General features: G+C 36.5%; 1 protein-coding gene across 1 annotated transcript; it reads right to left on the reverse strand.

The window, feature by feature from the left end:
• Positions 1–14,152: 14,152 nt before the first annotated feature.
• Positions 14,153–15,060, reverse strand: LOC143880693 (uncharacterized). The gene is made up of 2 exons (XM_077383665.1): positions 14,740–15,060; positions 14,153–14,653 (listed from the first exon to the last, which is right to left on the reverse strand). Exons 1-2 carry the CDS (start codon positions 15,058–15,060, stop codon positions 14,153–14,155), a joined length of 822 nt encoding a protein of 273 aa, XP_077239780.1.
• Positions 15,061–21,721: the final 6,661 nt, after the last annotated feature.

A 21,721-nucleotide genomic window follows, 5' to 3' on the forward strand; every position in this document is an offset into this window, starting at 1 on the left:
ACTCTGGTCATTCACTTTTGCTTGAAATTCGGATTGCTTGTTTCCAATTTTTGGTTTGTTGCCTCTCTCTCTCTCTTTCTAATTTCACATGTGTTGCTTTAATTTGAGAAAAAACAAATTAAGCCATTATATTCCAAATATAATTTGAATTCCAAATTGATAATGGCACACCACATGGGGTGTGTGGCAATGGGTCCCACTCAAATTCGTCCCATGTGGGTCCACTTATCCAATTCAAATTCCTATTGCATTTCACATTTACAAGATAAATCATGATTCTTTCATTGAACTAAGTCGCATTTGCAGCTTCCCTTATTAAGAATGTGATATATTCTTAAGGGCCAAGGATTTTCATGAGTAATCATGGGAGAGAGAAACCTTGGACAAATGCAATCATTTTCACTTATGAACCCCTTAAGATTTTAACAAAGTGATATACCAACACTTAGACTAAAGAGCATGATCATACCATTAAAAAGATAGTGTACTCTATTATTCACCATAATATGAGTTTATAGAAATCAACACAATATATCAAGTTATCAATGATATGAACACCTAAATATAGATACATATAGATAAAACAAGATAAGTATATTTGTATCTATAATACATTTTCAAAAAAGATGTGATCTTTAAACACTAGTGGCTAGACATATGGTTTTCAATAATTATACAATATCTAACGTAATATTCAATTGATTTATCATTTTAGCACTAGCTAACTAGATACATATCAAGCATATGATATCTAGCATACAAATAATTCAACATGATATAATCATTAAGCACAAGTATTCACTAGATACATGAAGTGAAGTATCTAGAGAACTTTTTTCAATAGATATTACAATTATAAGCACAAACAACTAGATGCAAAGAGATCAATCTTCTTAGAAAATATAGCATCTAGAATATGAAGTTACAAAAGATATAAACTGTTAAGCGCATCTGAGATACAAAGTGATGATCAACTTCAAATGCATGTATCTTAATATTTTTCAAAAGATCTTACAATATAAGCACAAACCCCTAAATCTAAAATACAATCATGATTAAGATTGAAGTGAGGGGTTTTGGAACCCAAACCATCTTGGATGCAACCAAGTTTGTGTGATGTAATGAATCTTTTCTAACCCACACAAACTTAGAGCTCTTTACAAATCTAAATTTACATCTATATTTGTAAAGTCCAAATTTACCATAATAATTACAAGATGTATATGAATAGGTAGATGAACAAGATGAACCACACGAATGCTCACAAAGATGTTTACCTTTTTCTTCCTGTAACTTGTGGTAATCTAAGATTAGTTCTTCATCTTTAATCTTCATCTCATTGATTTCTTCTTTTACAACATTTAATTCATGAGATGGGTTTATCTGAAGTTCTTCTTCTTTTAATTTCAGTTCCTCTATTTCTTTTTTCAATTTCTTATTATTTTCAATTAATTCATTTTCTTCATCTAATAAATCTTGATAATCTTTTTTTATTCTAATAATTCATTAGAAATAGAGGTAAGAGAGTGTTGGAGTTTTTCATTTTTTGAAAGTTCAATATTTAAGGCCTCCTTTAATTTTTCACATTTGTCAACAAGTTCATTAATATTTGGAGTTTCATAAGATATACTATTATTTGCATTCTCGAAAGCAATAAGACATGTTGCATCAAAATTATTTTCAAGTTTAGACCATATTTCATTAGCATTTTTACAAGTAGAAATATTATCAAATAAATATGCCGGTAAAGCACAACATATGTCACTCATAGCTTTAGAGTTTAAGAACAATAATTCTTTGTCATATTCATTAACTCTCTTAGATTTACATAGTGTGAATCCATTTTCAATAACTTTTAATAAGTCATTATCTAGACCCTTTAGATATAACCTCATTTGGATCGACCAAGATCCAAAGTTGGTTCCATAAAATCTAGGAAGTCTAGATGCCATTAGGTTGCCAATGGATCTTTCTCTTGTAGGTTTTGAATAAAAAATCTCTTTAAGGACCTTAGCTATGATACCAAATGAAATACAAGTAGGGCAACCCAAGAGGGGGGAGTGAATTGGTTAATTTAAATTTTTTGTCTTAATTAGATGGAAAATTAAAATCAATTTACAAATTTAAGCAATTATATCTAACCCTTGTTCAATTAAGTAAAATAATAAAGTTAGGGTATAGATATTACCAATCACCAAGTGTAGAGGGCAAGCAAGAGAAGAAGAGACACCAAGATTTATAGTGGTTCGGTCTATCAACAAGACCTACTCCACTCTTCGAAGTTTGTCTCATTGGGTACTCCACTAAGGGTGAGATTCTCAACGCCGAATCTTCAAGCTTTACAAATACCTTCTCCGCCTCTGAGGGAACAAACCCTATTTGCTCCGAATTCACCTTTCTTAACGGGCAGAATCGGAGACCTCTTACAACTTCAAGATTCGTCTTTCTTAACGGGCCGAATCGAAGACCCTCAATACAACAACGAGATTCACCTTTCTTATCGGGCTGAATCATAGACCCTCGAGTACAATGAAGAATAAATAATAGAAAAATTCACTGAGCCTCTTGATTAGGCTTGATACAACAAAATGATAGCTCTCACAACTCTCCAAAAGATAACAAATGTAAAAGCCCTATGGAGATCCTCTTGTTGAATGTAGAATACACAAATTCAAAGCATAGAAGAGGATAAACCTTTGATATGAAAGTTTGGGTTCAAATAGATGTGAAGTGATTTGCCAAAAGGTTGTTTAGATAGTCTTGAATTGGGTATATATAGCCCATTTGAAAATATGACCGTTTGGGAGCAATATGGTAAAAACTAGGTTGGAAAAGTCAAGCTGCGCATCCCCTAACGGCTAGTTTTTCAGACTGTGGCGGTCGACCAGAGTACGGCGGTCGCCCTCCCATATCGGGCTCTCTTTTTTATGTTTAAATTTTAAACCGTCGCGGTCGATCGAACCTATGGAGGTCGCCCATCGAGGGCTTTCTATTTGATTAAAAATTTCGCTTAAAACCTATCCGCGGTCGACCGGCCCTATGGCGGTCGCCTTCCCTAACCATGCTGGATTTGTTTCTGAATTACAGAAACATATCCGCGGTCACCCGAGAGATCCCCGGTCGACCGGTCCGCTTTGTTTAGGTAAGTGCTGGATTTCAGCACACTTACCGCGGTAGCCCGGGACAGCCCGGTCGACCGCCCCTGTTTAAAAATCGATTTTAACTATTAAAATTCCAGGGATTTGGGCCATGGTCTTTGGGCTTTTGTCCAAGGTTTTCGAAAATATTTTGGGGAGTGTAGATGGTTTACAAAGATGCTTAATTTATTTATGAAAACCATTTCGAAAACTTTCTGAAATTGCAAATATATTTTACAAGAGGACTCGAAGACAATCTACAAAAATATAAAACCTTGAGTCTTCTTGGATAGTTTGGCTGCTCAGCACTTTCTTGGACAACTTTGACTTGTGAGTGAACTCTTCGACTTTTTTGGCTCTTGTGACTTCCTCCATTCTTCGAAGATGTTGAATGGTACGTGAGAAGGCCACCAATCCTAGTTCATCTCCAAGCTTCTCTTGACACTTTCTAAGCATGCTTGTGGGGTCTTTGATTGAGCTCTTGACTTGAACATCTTCCATAAATGATGTCTCCAATGTATGTACAAGCTCTTTGGTTCCTTTATACATGTTGATCTGCAAGCCATGTGTTGAGTTCTGTTATGTAATGGCGATATGACATGTAAAGCTCCTGTCTAAAGCACAACACTACAAAGCAACACATTAGTCCATAAAGACTAATCAATTTTGGTTTGCTAGCATCAAAACAACAAGAAAAAGGTGAATGGTTGAACCCATGGGAACCCTTAGGCTAACAAACTGGCTATAACTCAAGCATGAAAAGGTTTAACCCAACCAAGAATGCTTGCCTGGGTTGTTTGGGTGGTATAAGAAAGTTGCAAATGAATAACCAGGCTTTGAATTCTATTCTGCCTAACGGTGATGGAATTCCTAGTGCTAAGTTGTTCATTTTCACTTGTCTCGTTGCGAAAGCCCACTGTGTGTCTTGGTTTAGCCCAACAGAAGGGCAACGATGACACGACAGGTGTCTCGACAGAATCACATAAGGATATTTTGAGTGATCTTGTAAAGATTTAACAAATTATGGAATAATAGGTGTTAAAAGTAGTGAGCTTATTAGGGAATTTAGGTCCATGACATTGAATCCTAAAATTTGTTTATTTTGGATACCTGATTGTAGGACATTGGTTGAAGAAAACTTTAGTGAGTGATATAACGGATCGATAAAGTTCTAAGCTACATGGATAGGCTGCACATTACTAAAACAAAAGCCCACTTAATTTACATATGAAGAAAACTTGTAAAAAGTGGGAATGCACTGATTGTATTAGTCTAAGAACTCCATCTTGAGTGCAATCCGAGCTATTTATTCTGACTCAGAATGCAAAGGAGGTTATGAATACAGCCGAAGAACTTTTCAGATGATCGTTCAGGACACCCATAAGTACCCTCAGGATAAGATTGGATAACTCTAAGGTGAATTGACCAAAGAGGTCTATATGAGCATAGTTTGAAGTCTTAGAGTTTGCACTCTTGATAATGCTCACTTAGAGGTCATTTCAAAGGCAACATATAAAGTCTGGTAGATATAGTGACCTAGAATGGTCAATTGGTAAGAGACTAAGATTTGGTATTTAGTGTGCTTTGTGGTAGATGGATGGCATATTAGGTTTACCTTGAGTTTGTGATGGCTGTAAAAATGTGATAGGACCCTATTTTTCCAAGTACTCCAAGAAATAAATTAATGGATAGATTCAGATCTTACTATCCATATTTAAATTTCATGTGAGGATTCTTATGAGTAGATTCTATGTAGAGGAAAACTGTATCAATACATTAGGAAATGAGAATAAAGTATAGATTGAGGCTGTTATTGTTTTTTGTTAATTTATGAATACGAGTTTCATTAGTTTTAGAAACTTTATTTCAGGAAACTTGGTTCTTTCAGCTATGAATCATAGTTCGGAAGCATGGCGGGTTCTTTCTAATCTTTCATTCCCATTCAGTATTTAAGTGATTCTTTTTCAAGACAATCCATAAAGATTCAGATTGATTTCTTCTTATGACCCGACTCAAATTACCTTGCATGAGAATGAGACAGTCAGTAATGCTGAAAATAAGCAAATCAAGTGGATAAGAGCTTATTAAATCAGTGGCTCAAATATTAGGCCTCATATCTGTTTGATGGTTGGTTGAAAGGAAAGTTCCAAATTCATTTGATTTTGCTAATTCTAGTATTTTGTATGGGGTACATTAAGGGAAACATATAAATGTAAGGGTCTAAGGGTGTCACTTAGAGTATCGGTCCATTAAAGATCATTTATGATAAGATCAGTAGACCTTTACTTATTATGAAGGTTAGTGAAAGAGATCATTAATCTCTAACCCTTATAGTTTAACTTTTTCAGCTGTTGTTGTTTGTCTCTTTAAATGATAGCTAGAAGTTGTGGTTTGAGGGTTTTGGTCTTATATCTGCAAGAGAACAATATTGTTGAAATGCGAGACTGTACTATTATGTACAAGATGATGAGCATGATGTGCTAATCATCTTTACTTGAGAAGAGATGCCTTAAAGACGGCAGTGCAAATCCCAGCTCGAATTTTTTAGTATAGTTACACTTGAGACCCTATTAGTCTCAGTATGAAATCGGTGTTAGGGTATTTGCACATATGAGGATTTATTGGCCGAGGCTAAAGTCTACAATTCCCAAATAAGGAAAATTGGACCCTAAAATAAGAAGTTGATATTTAAGTGGTTATCTTAAGAGGTTTAAGGCGGTTTTGGTTTTCTTGTCCTCCAGATAGTACTTGTATCTTAAAGATTAAATACACTGAGCTTGAAATAATGGCGACCTTAGTGGGAGTGCCATGATCCCATCTTTTTCCATCTAGCCATAATGATCTAAGTGGCTTGACTCCATGAAAGAAGAACTGCTATCGATAAAAGGAACCAAATTTGTAAACTCAGCGAGTTGCCAAATGGAGTCAAGACAGTTGGTTGTAGGTGGATCTTTAAGATCAATGTTTGAATATAAGGCTGACATTGAGATGCATAAAGTAAGATAGTGAAAGGCTACACTGAGGAGGGGGTAGACTTCAAAGATACTTTCTCTCCAGTTTTAAAGAAAGACTCTCTATGGAAAGGCATGTCTTTGGTGGCTCCTTTTGTTCTGAAATTGCACTAGGTGCCTCGGTAGTGGTGCTTAAAGTTTTCACATATTAATAATAGGATTTCGGTTCAATAAAGATGTCATGGATAAATGAATTTATCTTAGGGATAGTGGGAGTAATATCATCACTTTAGTATTTGTGAGTTAATAGTGTACTATGCTCTAGTAGTATTATTTTGTCCATGTTATATTAAGACCAAACAAGCGCAGGCTCTTGGCCTGGGTAATTCTTCTACCCAAAGGTGATGAATTACTCTAGTGCCATGTTGATTGTGTCTTGGAAGGAAACATGGTATAAAAGATCTTGGTGGAATATTTTAGTCTATGTTCACCTAATTAGGATTCAAGGATTACTAATATTATCTCAGAAAGCCTATAATGAGAAAGTCCTTGAATTATCAACATGGATAAGTGGCCCACTAGTGGTTCCTCCTGTGGTTAATGATGATATATTCAGTAAAGTTTGTAGGTCCCAGGATCAGGCAGGAACAAATAGAAGAGAATTCTATATATTTCTGCATTTGGGAATTTCATAAATGCTTGAGTTTGCACCTGTCTCTACATAACTTATATGGTGGGCCAACTTAGAAGGTACCAATGTGATCCTATGAATGGATCATTGGAAAGCTGCCAAGAAGGTTGTTTATAAGGGACTGAAGGCTCACATACAATAGTTCTGATGACCCTAAGGAAATTGTTTGATCTAATTCTGACCTTGTAATTGTCGGACACCTAGATTTCTGCTTAAGGATATTTCGGCAGAAATTCTCGAATCGTAGAAGAATGTAAGATATACACCATTAATTGCTTTCACATTGTTTTAGAATTCATGGTATATTGCGAGGCCTTAAGCTACGCCTTGTAGTTGTAGAATTTTGACTCAGGGTGTTACCTTGTTGATAATCAATAAGTTACTGAGAATGTGTTGTGACAATTCCGTTGCGGTTTTACTTTTCCAAGAACGACAAATAGAGTAAGGAGTCAATGTGTTGACCTATTGTCATGAGGAAGATAATTCAGGATCAGTTAATGTCTATTGGGTACATAAGTACTGCACTTATGTTAGTAGATCCAAAACGAAAGGCTTACATCAATGACCATAAAGCTCGCATAAGGTTGGTGGGTAAGGCCAATTACGTTGATTGGTGGGAGTCTGCATAAAGGTTATAGACATTGTAATGTGATCACTTTTGAAATTTTGATCCTGATAAAATAACGTTTTCTGCTTTTCTATTATTTGTATTGTGCACATTGAATGGATATTTTGAAAGTAGAATGTTGACAATGACATAAAGTGGATCATGCTTAATTCATGCTAGTGTTGTGACCGTGGGGAGGTCATTGGATAATTTAACTTTCCAATGATTACATGATCCATTGTTAGTACACTTATTAAACAGAATATAAGGTTGTTGATATGAAAGGTATAAAGCCCATGCAGGCCAAGTGGGAGACTGTTGGAAAGTTTTCATTGATTTGGATTCTCTAAAACATGGATTTCCATGTTTAGAGTTACTAAAGTTGTATGGCCTTGCATATTTAGAAACCTTTCATGTTCAAAGAGAAATCCCTTGAATTTTGAAACATTTGGGAAGGGAGAGATGCCTCTAATTGCACTTTCTAATTAGGGTTTGATTGCCAAACGAATTTGGGCACTTTAGGAAAGCTCTATGGGAGCTTTTGACTATAAAAGAGACCCTTGGTCCCTCTTGCCACACACCACAACACTAGAACTCATTGAGAGAGAGAGAGAGAGAGATTTAACTTTTGAGAGGTTTTCCATAGACCTATTGGTGTGCAAGGTAAGAGAAGAACAAGGGGCGTTTCTAGGCCTTCATTGTGCTTAGAAAAGATCGAAGACTCATTGGATTTCAAACTTCAAAGTGGCGGTCATGGTGAAAGGTACATCAAACCCATCTCATTAAATTCATGTTTTTCTTTGATTTTCATTGCCCAAAATCCAAAGGGATCACTAAGTTAATGTTTAGAAAAACAAGATTGGACATGAAGAGATCAATGATGTACTTGGAAATGTTGATTCGAAGAAAGTTCTTGGTGGATTTAACCGGGCGTTTGTCAAATTCTTTTGGCATGTATTAAGAGATGTCGTTGTATTTGTTATGAACTTCTTCAATAGGGGCAGTATTCTCAAAAAAGAAAAAGATATTAGCGTCACTTTCATAGCCTTGATTCCAAAGTCTGACTCAGCATCCTCCTCTGATGAATTCGGATCTATCTTTTTACCCAACTTTAGACATAAGATTATTACAAAATTTTTAGAAAAGAAGATTTCTTCATAAGATATATCATCAACCTCGTTCAAACCACATTTATTGATAGAAAATTCATACCAATAGTATTAATTTTCTTCACAACATGATTCACTACTTTCATTAGAAGAATATGAAGATAGGTATCCGTCTCAAATGGGATATTTATAAGGAGTTCGATAGAGTTAATAGGGCTGCCTTTATGAAATTTACTAAGCATCCATGATTTTATAGTAAATGGCTGAATTGGATTGGGAAAGCATCAATGCTCCTCATTTCTCTACATTATGGAATGGAAAGGTTATAGGTGAGCAGGAAAATAGTAAGGGGATCCGTTGTCTATCTAGCTATTCTGTATGGTGGTGGAAATGTTGATTGTCCTTATGGTGTTCATATTATATATGCCCTTAGAAGCCAATTCTGAGTAAAGACTACTTTTCTTATATGAGATTGAAAAAAAAAATTATTTTGGCTTAAAACTTTTCATTTCCATCGTTGTTATGGGTATAATGATTAAAATGTCACGGAGAATATTGACATAAAGTATCCTTTGGTAATATTAAGGGAATATCATGAAAGAGATTAAGGAATCAAAGGAAAAAAAAATATGTTTCAACTCTTTGTGGATCTAAATTTGGTCACAAGTAGGAATAATGATTAGGACATTCTTGTTCAGTGAACACATGTTATTCTGTCCCCAGGTAGAAACAGAGTGACAATCTCATCCCCTAGGATACATACCAGAAGCATACATGTGCGTGTGTAAAGTGATAGAATAAAAGATTTCTAATAATCTTGGATGAATTAGAATGAGCCTAATGGGTGTTTAAACAGAACACTAAGGATAAACATAGCAAGAGATAAACACAAACCAGGAAAGTGGTAAAGATAGAAATCTTAACTACCAAATATAGCTTAATTTCTAAGCTAACCAAACTACCTAATCTACCACACACACAATCAACGATCAAGATCTGATCTACTCTTATATGCCCATCAAACTTATGATGATTGAAAAATTGACATACATTTGATTACAATAAAATTCCCAAATATGAAAATAAAATTTTCCACTAGAATTCTCTATAAGTAAATAGAATCCTCTAATTTGAAGTAACTGTTGAAGTTTGATGATGAATATCCTCTCATGTTGTCGCTGAATGTTAGCTGATGATGGCTGATACTGATTGCCGAAGAAGACGCTGCTTGTTAATGTGTTGTGAAGAGGGCCTATAAAAGTCAAAAAGTCTTAATAGATCATTGGCTCAATGATGCCCAATGATACTCAAGACTTGATGGCTGAGTTCCATAGATCGATTGTGGGTATCAATCCTTCCAAAAATGAGTCACTATGGACCGGATAAAAGAAAGCCTCAATGGTTCGGTTTCGAGTACCGATACTCATGGAATTTGAAATTCTCTTTCAGGAACACACTTCAAAATAAATGAAGCACCTCAACTGAAAGGTGTAAATATTTCAGGCACACACCTCAAATGAGGCACTTCAACTAAAATAATTTTAAAAAATATAGTCTTAAATAAAGAAGTTAAGAAGAAAATAAGTAGATGAGTGTCAAATAGCGGATAGAAAGTGTGGTAGCAAATATCAATAAGAAAAGTATGGCAATAACAAAAAAATTTGAAAACTTTGGATAGTGTGTAAAAAAGAGGGTGTAAATATCAAATACGGGAAGAGCCAGGCGGGATGTTCAAAGTAAAATGGGGGACTATATAGGCAAAATCTAGAAATTGAAAGGGAAAGGAGTTTTGCTTTCAATTTTGATGTGTTGTTTCTATAGAGAAGGAAAAAAGGGGGTGCATGGAGAAAACTAGTGGTTTAATTTTTCGACCTTTTTCTTGCATTTTTCAAAACTAAGAATGCACCTTGCCTTTTCTAAACTAGAGAAATTTTCATTCTTAGTGGCATTAACTTCCTTTTTTGGAGTCGGTGGGTGGGGGGGGGGGAGATGAGAAGCAGGGAAGAGGATTGGCAATGCCCTGATAGTCGCTACCATAACTATGGATGGCGTTTTAGATGTAGAAGATGCTTTCAAGCTAGATCAACTTCCTGCCCTCTGCTTCCTTGGGGTGGGGAAGGATTATCTTTAGGGAGACCCAAACATGTCAAAGAGAAGAGACTTAGGGCATGGTTTTGCTCCTCTTGTCAATACCTAAACTATAAATGGCGGGTTGATTGTTGCTTGTGTCATTCGACCAGATCATCAGTAAAATGAATTCCTCGATCTTCTAAGGTGCAATCTAAGGATGACGAAATTACCCCTTGGCCTGACTCGGGTACAATTTATCGCAACAAAAACTCAACGGTTCCAACTTTATCTATTTTAGGTAAGGAAGTAGATGTGCGATTAGGTTCTCTCAGATCCTGCTTGATCGGGAAAAAGAAAAACCATAATGAGACTTTGCTGGATCTATGGAAATGAGCATAAGTGTCCTGGGAATCCCCGTCGTTGCATTGCCCTTCTTTATTGGCAAATGACGAAGTTCTTTTTATGTTTGATTCAGAATTGCAGGTCTCATAGATCCTTGCTAAGAGATCTGCGGCCTTGGACAACCATCTTCTTTCCCTCTCACCATGGAAAAAGGAATTTATTCAAGGAGAGAAGGAGCTTTGGGTTCATTTTTATGGCATCCCTCTGCATGCTTGGGCTGTTTCTACGATGGAGGCGTTAGGGGGCCTCTTTGGTAAGGTTGTAGAAACCAAGATGGAGGGCAACCATCAGAACTGTTTGACTTTCGTTTCGGCTAAGATTCTAGCCCCTCGATGGCTCTTCCCTAATTCTGGAGTAAAGCTCAAACTCTTTGACCAGTACTATCCCATTGGGGTTGAGCTCTCGAAGAAAACCCTTGAATTTGCCATCCAGGAATTGGGTTCCTCCTTAGCGACGGACAGGCCTCCGGCGTCCTCAAGGCCCTTGTCTGGTGAGCCATTGGGCCCCATTGGGATTTTAAATTCAAATTCAAATTTCCCTGCTTAAAAGCCTGAGATTGAGCCGTTAGCTATTCCAGAAAAAGACATGATGGGACCTGAAAAGTAACTTAAGTCCCAGGAAAGTCAAGTTGATAGATGATAAAGATCTAGTGGTCAAGATTAATTTCCAACAGCCCCCCTTAAGCTAGACCACTACCATGCCGAGTTTTGTCTTCATCATGATGAATGTATTGGTCTTCAAAGCTTTTGTAAAAAATCTGCAACTTGATCTTTAGTTTTGCAGAAGTGAACATTGACAACTCTATCATTTACCAAGTCTCGAATGAAATGATACTTGATCCTTATGTGCTTGCTTTTGCCATGAAAAACTAGATTCTTTGTGAGTGAGATCGCAGAACTATTATCACAAAATAAACTTGTACCACGATCTTGCGGATGTTTGAGTTCTTCTAATATCTGTCGTAGCCAAAGAGCTTGACAACCCGCTGAAGATAATGACATGTACTCCGCTTCTGCCGTAGAAAGAGCAACAACCGATTGTTTCTTTGATGCCCATGAAATTGCACCCGAACCAATGTTAAAAACATAGCCGGAAGTACTCTTGCTATCATCAACACTTCCGCCCAATCACTATCACAAGAACCAACCAAACTCGAATCTTCAACTCTTTCATAGTGCATCCCATGATCAATGATTTCACTTACATACCTTAGGATTCTTTTACCGGCTTCCCAATGACTTCTTTTTGGCGATTCCATAAATCTACTCGTCATACTAACCGCAAACATAAGATCCGATCTTGTAGCTGTCAAGTACATGAGACTACCAACAAGTTTCTATAAAGATTTGCATCAACTCATTTCTCATCCTCATTCTTGCGAAGCTTCAACCCAACTTCCCTAGGTGTGCTAATATGTGTAGCACCTTCCATTCTAAACCTCTTTAGCAAATCTTTTGCATACTTCTTTTGAGAAATAAAAATTCCATTTTTTCTTTGGTTGACCTCAATACCCAGAAAGAAATAGAGAAGACCCATATCGGTCATCTCAAATTCTCGCATCGTCTTTTTTTTTAATTCTTACATGCTTGAACAATTACCGGTAAAAATCAAATCATCAACATATAAGCAAACAACCAAAAACTCACCTTGGGTGTTCTCTTTGATGTAGAGGGTGTGTTCATAAGGACACCTTTTGAAACCGTTCTTCATGAAATATCCGTCAATGCGACTATATCATGCCCTTGGTGCTTGCTTCAAGCCTTACAAAGCCTTCTTCAATCGGCACACTTTGCTTTCTTCACCTTTCTTCACATAACCGGGAGGTTGATCAACATAACCTCCTTTTCAAGAAACCCATTCAAGAATGCCGATTTGACATCCATTTGATAAACTTCCCAACTATTTTGTCTCGCCAAAGCTAGAATCATACGAATTGTCTCAAGACGAGCAACGGGAGCAAACACTTCTTCGTAATCAATGCCATATCTTTGCTTGTAGCCTTTTACTACTAAGCAAGCTTTATACTTTTCAACTTCACCACTTGCATTCAACTTTGTCTTGTATACCCACTTCACACCAATAGTCTTTTGCCTATTTGGAATCTCAGTTAGCTCCCATGTATTGTTCCTTTGGATTGAACACATTTCTTGATCCATTGCTTGCTTCCACTTTTCTTCTTAACAAGCTTATTCAAAACTAATGGGATCGGCATCGGCAAACAAAGCAAAATTTGCTAACTCTTCATCGGTAATGCTTCTAGACTTTTTATAAATTTTTCTTATGCTTTTTGTCTTCCTTGGAGGAGAGTCGGGGCTTGTTGAAGACGATGAAGATGATGGAGCAGAAGAAGATGGAGAAGAATATGGAGTGATAGGAGGAGCCATATCCTCTTCATTTTCTTCAATTCCACCATCATGAGTATCTGTGTTTTCATCCATATCTACCAAAACTTCTTTCTTCTTCTCACTTTAATTCCAATTCCAAGACTCTTCTTCATTGAACTTCACATCCCTACTTATGACAATTTTCTTAGTCATGGGATTGAACAACTTGTACGCTTTTGAACTTTCGCTATACCCAACAAGGATGCATTTTTCAGATTTATCATCCAACCTTTTTGTGTTTCATCCGGCAAGTGAGAGTAGGCAATACTACTAAAAAATTCTCAGTGAGAAACGCAAGGCTTATGACCACTCAAGCTTCATGAGGAGTCATATCTTGAACACTTTTTTATGATGCTCGATTCAAGAGATAGATGGCACATGCAACGGCTTCCGCCCAAAACATATTAGGCATCCCTTTTGCTTTCAACATACTTTTAGCCAATTCCATAATCGTCCGATTCTTCCTTTTGGCAATCCCGTTTTGTTGAGGTGTGTACCGAGTGGTCAGTTGATGTCGAATTCCATTCTCTTTCAAGAAATTCTCAAACTCATGAGAAACATATTCACCACCTCTATCGGAACCCAAAGTTTTCAACATGAAACCACTTTGCTTTTCAATTAAGCTCTTGAAAATTTTAAAGCATCCAAAGACTTCTGATTTTTCTTTAAGAAAATAAACTCATGTCTTTCTACTATAATCATCAATGAAGGTGAGAGAATATAGATTACCTCTAATTGATGTTGTTTGCAAAGGCCCGCATAAATCCGAATGCACTAGGTCACAAGAGGATTTGATGCTCTCTAAGCCTTTCTAATGGGAAGAGATTCTCTTTGATGCTTTCCAAGTGCACATCCTTCACATACTTGATCTTGGCGGTCGAAGTTCGGCATGCCTCTCACCTTATGCTTCTTATTCATGAGAGATAAAGTGCTAAAGCTCAAGTGACCATAGGGAAGATGCCATAGCCATGACATATCTTTGACAATGGTGTTGAAACAAGGAAGACCTTCACTTTGAAACTTTAGAGGAAACATCTTGTTTTGAGTCATTCTCACCTTGGCTATGAGAACATGATTCTTGTCTTTGATTTCACATACATCTTCCTTAAAATGAACATCACGCCCTTTCATTAGAAGTTGCCCAACACTCAAGAGATTGTTGTGCTTTAGACCAGGAACATAGAAAATATTGGTGATGTGCTTGACGCATTTCTTTGTTTGAATAAGAATATCACCACTTCCCCTTACGAAAAGTCTCTTGTCATCACCCGTTCGAACTTCACTTTGGAGAGATTCATCCAACTTTACAAACACGCATTTGTTGTGGTCATGTGGTTACTACAACCACTATCAATATATCACGTCTCATCAAATGCCACTTCTTGCACATTACAAGCAAGAAAAAGTGTGTCATCTTCTTTACTTTCGTCCTTCTCATGCATAAAACTAGATTCTTCAGCCAATTTCTTTTTACAGTACTTCATGGTATGACCATAGCAATGATAATATTGAATTTGGGATAGAGGTCTTCCTCTCACTCTTCCTCTTGTAGAAGGACCACTTTCATCTTTTTCATTTTCTTGATTTCTTCCTCCACCATTTCTCCCTCTTCCACGAAAAGAATTCATTTCTCTTCCACTAGAGTCACCCCTAAAAGAGACTTGAGTTTGAAAAGCTTGTTCTAGAGGAGAAGAATCAAATTGCTTCATTCGTAGTTCATGGGATTAGAGCGATCCCAACAAACTTTCTAGGATAAAGTAGCTAAATCCTTTGATTCTTCAATTGCAACAACAATATACTCAAATTTTTGAGTCAAACTTCTTAGTATTTTCTCCACAATCCTTCGATCTTGAATATCTTCACCATTTATTCTCAATTGATTCATAAGAGAAATAACACGATTGTAAAAATCTTCAACTGATTCCGAATCCTTCATCCTTAATGCAACAAACTCACATCTAAGGGTTTGTAATCTTACCAACTTTACTTTGTCTTCTCCTTTGTATGATGTATAGAGTGTATCCCATGCTTCTTTTGCTGAAGTCACCGATGAAATTCGTTCAAAGATGATTTCATCCACCGCTTGATAGATAAAAAACAAAGCCTTCTTGTCCTTCTTTCGATTGTCCTTCAACTCATTGAGTTGTTGTGGAGTGAGAGCCGCTTGATCCTCCGGTTCTTCAACGCCATTCTCAACAATATCTCATAGATCTTGAGATCCATACAAAACCTTCATTTGAATGCTCCATTGGTTGTAGTTCTTTCCATTGAATCGAGGAAGTTGAGGTTGCAATATATTGGAAGCCATGATCAACCTTCAACCTATGCTTTGATACCACTTTGTTGGAATGAAACCAACGAGGTTGGAGGGAGAAGATGAGTTTCAAGAGAAGAAGATTGTTCTCTTGATGCCAAAACATACAAAAAAAGTAACCCAAATTGTTGTACTACTAAAAAACGCTTCAAATTTTACTAAAAACTCTTACATATGAAGAAGACACATGGTCTAAAATATGGCCAACATTCTAAATCCGGGATTAACTTTTCTTAATTACTATTAGCTTTCCTAAGCACAACTAACACACTATCACATGAAAAATAAAAGCATTACATAATTCCAAAGTGGTCAAGACTTATCTTCCAAGCTTCCAAGAAAGTAAGTAAATTAGGTCCCAAGAAAGTGAGTGACTTAAGTCCCAAGAAAGTCAAGTTGATAGATGATCAAGATCTAGTGGTCAAGATTAATTTCTAATAGAAAATAATCAATGAAAATTATTAGTGCCCACAGTGCAAAGGTAAGAAGGAGAAGCAAGTATTGGATAGAGAAAGGCAAGTGAGAGCTTGTAGTTGTGGTGGAGATTGGGGATAGGGATTGATGGTGATCGACAGAGGAATGAGGCGAGATCACCTTTCATTGCCAGCATGGATCTGAAGAAGGCGACCAAGGAGTGATGGAGGTTAGCAGCAAAACAGTAGGACCGGTAAATTAATTGGATGTGGGTAACACAGGAGGGATCGTCCAAGAAGATGACTTGAAGTGAGCAAGGAAATATGAAAGAGTGAAAAAAATGCTAAGGGCTTATAGTAGCTGGGCGTACGGCTAGATCGGTCGAGGATGATGTAATTGTTGTTGTGCTTGAGGCAGGGTCGGTTGCTCTGGTACCGTGATAAAATAAAAGATTCCAATTAATCTAGGATGATTTACAATGAATCGAGTGTTTAAATAGAACTCTCAAAAGATAAACATAGCAAGAGATAAAGACAAACAAGAAAAGTGGTAAAGATTGAGATACTAACTACTACAAAATATAGCTTAGTTACTAAAATGAACCAAACTACCTAATCTACCACACACACAATCAATGGTCAAGATCTGATCTACTCTAACAGTAGATTTATACATTGCACGTGATCAATGAATGTGAACACCTAATGGATTTATCACTGTATGATATTTGGATGATTTTATTTTGAAGGTATAGTTAATAAATAAACCTGAGGGGTCCTCATTTTCTATATATTTTTTGTGTGAGTTTGATATTACAAAACAATAATACCCAAGGGAAGGTTACTATTGAAACTACGTGTAAAATTCCTGAGTCACCCGACAAGTCCTAATAAACCACATGAAATTTTTTCTACCAAAGAAACAAGCTAGTGATTCAATTTGAGCTTGTCTGGTTCAAAGGAAAGAGTATGAGTCTGTCCTCATCTTGTTGTCTTTGAAATTTAGCAAGCCATTGTCGATATTATTCTGCACCACATTGCAAAAGACAGCACAATTGTTAGTCAAATGTAACCTTATTATTACAAAATTAGGCTTGCTTTAGTCCTTCTCCCGACAATATCTTTTGGTCGGCTGAAGCACGAGACGAGTGGAATATCAAAGATCTCATCGGCCTTCATTATATTAAGCGGCCGTTTGGATACGCAGATTTTAGAATCTGGGATTTCATCAAAATTGTAGCTAAGAGACAAGAGAAGAAGCGGACCGGCCGTCGTTTTTGACTTCTCGCCCTTCTTTCCGTCTGCAAGAGAGTAGCAGATCCTCCCATATTTCTAGGTTTTAGGAATCTCAGGATGTAGGAGAGATTTTTAAATCCTGAATTTCTCACTTAAAATCCAAGAAATACTGTCAAAACTTTAATTTCTCACTTAAAATCCAAGAAACGCAGTCAGGACAACATACAACAGCTTGATCATGAACCCTCTTTTACACTATTTTCAAACTAAAAACCTGGGTTCTAAAATCTGCGTATCCAAACAGCCCCAAAATGAATAAAGGAAATAAGACTACGAATTGCCTGGGTTGGTCAACAACTAGGATCTCTTTCAATCCAACATGTAGCATTTGTTAGTGCAAGTTCGGGATTGGTTCATTCATGTAACTGACAAACAATGAATTTCTCTGAGCGTTCCCTTCTTTTACCAACCCTGTAAGCCCAAGGGTTCCCAAGGGTTCATACATTCACCTTTTCCTTGTTGTTTTGATGCTAGCAAACCTAAATTGATTAGTCTTTATGGACTAATGTGTTGTCTTTGAGTGTTGTGTCTTAGACAGGAACTTGACATGTCATATCACCATTACACAACTCAACACAACACATGGCTTGTGGATCAATGAACAATGGACCAAAGAGCTTGCGCATACAGTGGAGACATCATCCTTGGAAGATGTTCAAATCAAAGAGCTCAAGTTAAAGATCCCACAAGCATGCCTAGCAAGTGCCAGTAGAAGCTTGGAGTTGAACAAGCATTGGTGACACCTCATGTACCTCACAACATGCTTTGAAGAATGGAGGAAGTCACAAGAACCAAATCAAGTTGAAGAAGTTCACTCACAAGTCAGATATGTCCAAGAAAGTGCGGAAGAGCCAAGCAATCCAAGAAGACACAAGGGTATACACTTTAGATTGTATTTGGAGTCCTCTTGTTATTTGTATTTGCACTTTCAAAAAGGGTTTTCAAAATGATTACATTAAAACATATTTGATATCTTTAGAAACCATCAACACTCCCCAAAACATGTTTGAAAACCTTGGACAAAAGCCCAAAGACCATGACCCAAGTCCCTGAAATTTTATAATTAAGGCTGAGATTTCAAAGCAGGGTCGGTCGACCGGGGTTCCCTGGGAGACCGCGGTATGGTGGCTGGAATTCCAGCACCTGCCGAATTTTAGCAGGACGGTCGACCGGGACCTCCCGGGCGACCGCGGATATGTTTCTATCGATCAGAAACAAATCCATCATGGTCGGGCTGGTCAACCGCCATAGAGCAGGGCCACCTCGGATAGGGATCTGGACAAAAATAAAAAAGTCCCGGTTGCTCTCGGTGGGCGACCCCGATTGGCTCGGTCAACTACAACGGTAAGAATTTCAAAATAAAAAAGAGAACGTCCGATAGGGCAGGCGACCGGGACACCTCGGTCGATCGTGCCGGTATCGAGAAGTAGCCGTTGGGGCTCAAACGACTAGATTTTTCTAGCCCAGTTTATTATAGTTCTACCCTCAAACGGTCATATCTTTGTATGAGCTATTTATACCCTATCCTGGACCAACTAAACAACCTTTTAGCATTTTATTTCCAAATATACTAAGCCTAACCTTTCAAATTTAAAGGTTTTTAGCTATCCTATTCAGTGCTTTGATTTGTGCATTTCCATTGAACAAGAGGACCTCCATAGGCTTTATCTTTGCTATCTTTTGGAGAGAATTTGAGAGCTATCATCTTTGTAATCCACCTATTTACAGGCTTTGAGAGCTTTTCTTTTTGTTCTTCATTTGTATTGAGGGTCTTCGATTCGGCCTGTTAAGAAAGGTGAAATCATGGAGTTTTGAGAGGGGTTTTCGCTTCGGCCTTAAGGAGAAGCTTGGTTGTATTGAGGGTCTTCGATTCGGCACGATAACAAAGGAGAATCTGGAGCTAGAGGGTTTGTCCCCTCGGAGGTGGAGAAGGCGTGTGTAAAGCTTTCAACATTAGTGGAGTACCTAAGGAGCAAAACTTGGAAGAGTGAAGTAAGTCTTGTTGATAGACCGAACCACTATAAATCTTGGTCTCTCCTCTTCTTTTCTTTGCCTTCCTCTCTTTGGTGATTGGTAAATTCTTTCCCTTTGTATTTATCTTTAATCTATATTAACAAGGGTTAGAAAATATAAATGATTGGTAATATCTAAACCCTAATTTTTTTGGCAAATTGATATAATTAGCTTAAATTGGCAAATTTATTCTAATCACATCTAACTAAGCCAAAATTTTTAATTGACCAATTCACCCCCCTTTTGGGTTGCCACACTTGTATTTTATTTGGTATTAAAACTAAGGCTCTTATATAGATTTTTGAACTTTCAAATTTCTTCAAGAGAAAAGATCTATATTGGCAACCTAATGGCATTTAGGCTTTCTAGATTTTATGGAACCGATTTTAGATCTTGGTCGATCCAAATGAGGTCTTATCTAAAGGGTCTAGATAATGACTAATTAAAAGTTATTGAAAATGGATTCACCATATGTAAATCTAAAAGAGTAAATGAATATGACAAAAAAGTTATTTTCCTTAAACTCTAAAGCTATGAATGCCATATGTTGTGTTTTACCGGCATATTTGTTTGATAGCATTTTTACTTGTAAAAATGCTAATGAAATATGGTCTAAACTTGAAAATAATTTTGATGTAACATGTTTTATTGCCTTGGAAAATGCAAATAATAGTGTATCTTGTGAAACTCCAAATATTAATGAACTTGTTGATAAATGTGAAAAGTTGAAGGGGGCTTTAAATATTGAACTTTCAAAAAATGAAAAACTTCAACACTCTTTTACCTCTATTTCTAATGAATTGTTAGAATCGGAAAAAGATTATCAACATTTATTAGATGAAAAAAATGAGTTAATTGAAAATAGTAAGAAATTGCAAAAAGAAATAGATGAATGGAAATTAAAAGAAGAACTTAGGACAAACTCATCTCATGAATTAAATGTTCTAAAAGAAGAAATTAATGAGATGAAAATTAAAAATGAAGAACTTGCCCAAAATAACCACAAGCTACAAAAAGAAAAAGGTAAACATTCATGTGAGCACTCTTGTGGTTCATCATGTTCATCTAACCATTCAATTGTATCTTGTGATTATTGTGGTAGAAATGAACATTACAAATCTAGGTGTAGACTTAGATTTGTAAAAGGTTCCAAATTTGTATGGATTAAAAAAAAAATCATTATATAAAACAAACTTGAGTGACCCCAAGATGGTTTGGGTTGCAAAACCCCCTACTTGAGGCATTTTTTATGCTGAGTGGTTTAAGCGTTGTGCTTAAATTGTAATATCATTTGAATAGAAAGAGATGAGATACATGTGCACATTCTTGATTATTTTCTTGTATCCATATTGTGTTCAAAAGCTATATCTTTTGTCATCATGCATGCTAGATGCTATATGATTCTCTTTGCATCTAGTTGTTTGTGTCTCAATTGTTTTATTTATTGAAAAAGGTTCCCTAGATGTCTCATGTTGGTATCTAGTTTATATTTGTGCTTCAAAGTGTAGATTATTTTAAAATTTGATCTCTAGATACCTTGTACTCTATTTTGGATATAAGATCTTGTATCTAGTTGGTTTGTGCTAAAAAGATAAATCATCAAAAATCTATTCTAGACATATTGTAATGTTTGAATATCATATGTCTAGATGATTGTGCTTAAAGATCACATCTTTTTGAAAATGGATTAGAGATACAAATAAGTCAATCTTGCTTTATATATATATATATATATATATATATATATATATATATAAAAGCTCATATTATTGTGCACAATAGATTACTCACTCTTGTTTTGGTATGACCATGTACCTTGGTCTAAGTGTTTGATATATCACTTGAAATTTGTTCATTCACTTAGTACCCTTATTAACCCATAGGATTTGCCTAGTTGGTGAAAGATAGGTTTCTAAGTTTAGATATCTTAGTATCTTGAACCCTATTAGGTCAAATTTAGTGTTTGCTAGATCCTAAAATATTCACCTAGTCTATCATATGTTGTTTAGCAAAACCAAAATAAACATATGCTCCTAATAAGTAATATCCTTCAGCTGTTGGAAGTTTGATGTATGCAATGGTAAGCACGAGACCGAACATCGCACATGCTTTGGGAGTTGTCAGCAGGTATATGCAGAACCTAGGAAAAGAGCATTGAAAGGCAGTTCAATGGATACTCAGATTTCTCAGACGTACATCCAAATATTGCTTATGTTTTGGGGGAGCTGACATAGATGTGGAAGGATATGTTGACTCAGATCACTCAGGTGATAGAGATAGAGGAAGAAGCACCATGGGATATGTTTTCACTGTAGGTGGAACAACAGTCAGCTG

This window comes from Tasmannia lanceolata, unplaced genomic scaffold (assembly GCF_043159265.1).
Source record: "Tasmannia lanceolata isolate RefF3 unplaced genomic scaffold, GAP_Taslan_0.1 ptg000007l, whole genome shotgun sequence".
In the NCBI taxonomy this organism is placed as follows: Eukaryota; Viridiplantae; Streptophyta; class Magnoliopsida; order Canellales; family Winteraceae; genus Tasmannia; species Tasmannia lanceolata.

What these genes read in the sequence shown, in the direction of transcription:
- LOC143880693 (XM_077383665.1), bottom strand. Translation starts at nt 15,060, where the DNA reads ATGAAGCAATTTGATTCTTCTCCTCTAGAACAAGCTTTTCAAACTCAA. An exon ending in CACTTTTTCTTGCTTGTAAT is followed by an intron (nt 14,654 to 14,739) that starts GTGCAAGAAGTG and finishes GTGTTTGTAAAG; the next exon opens with TTGGATGAATCTCTCCAAAG.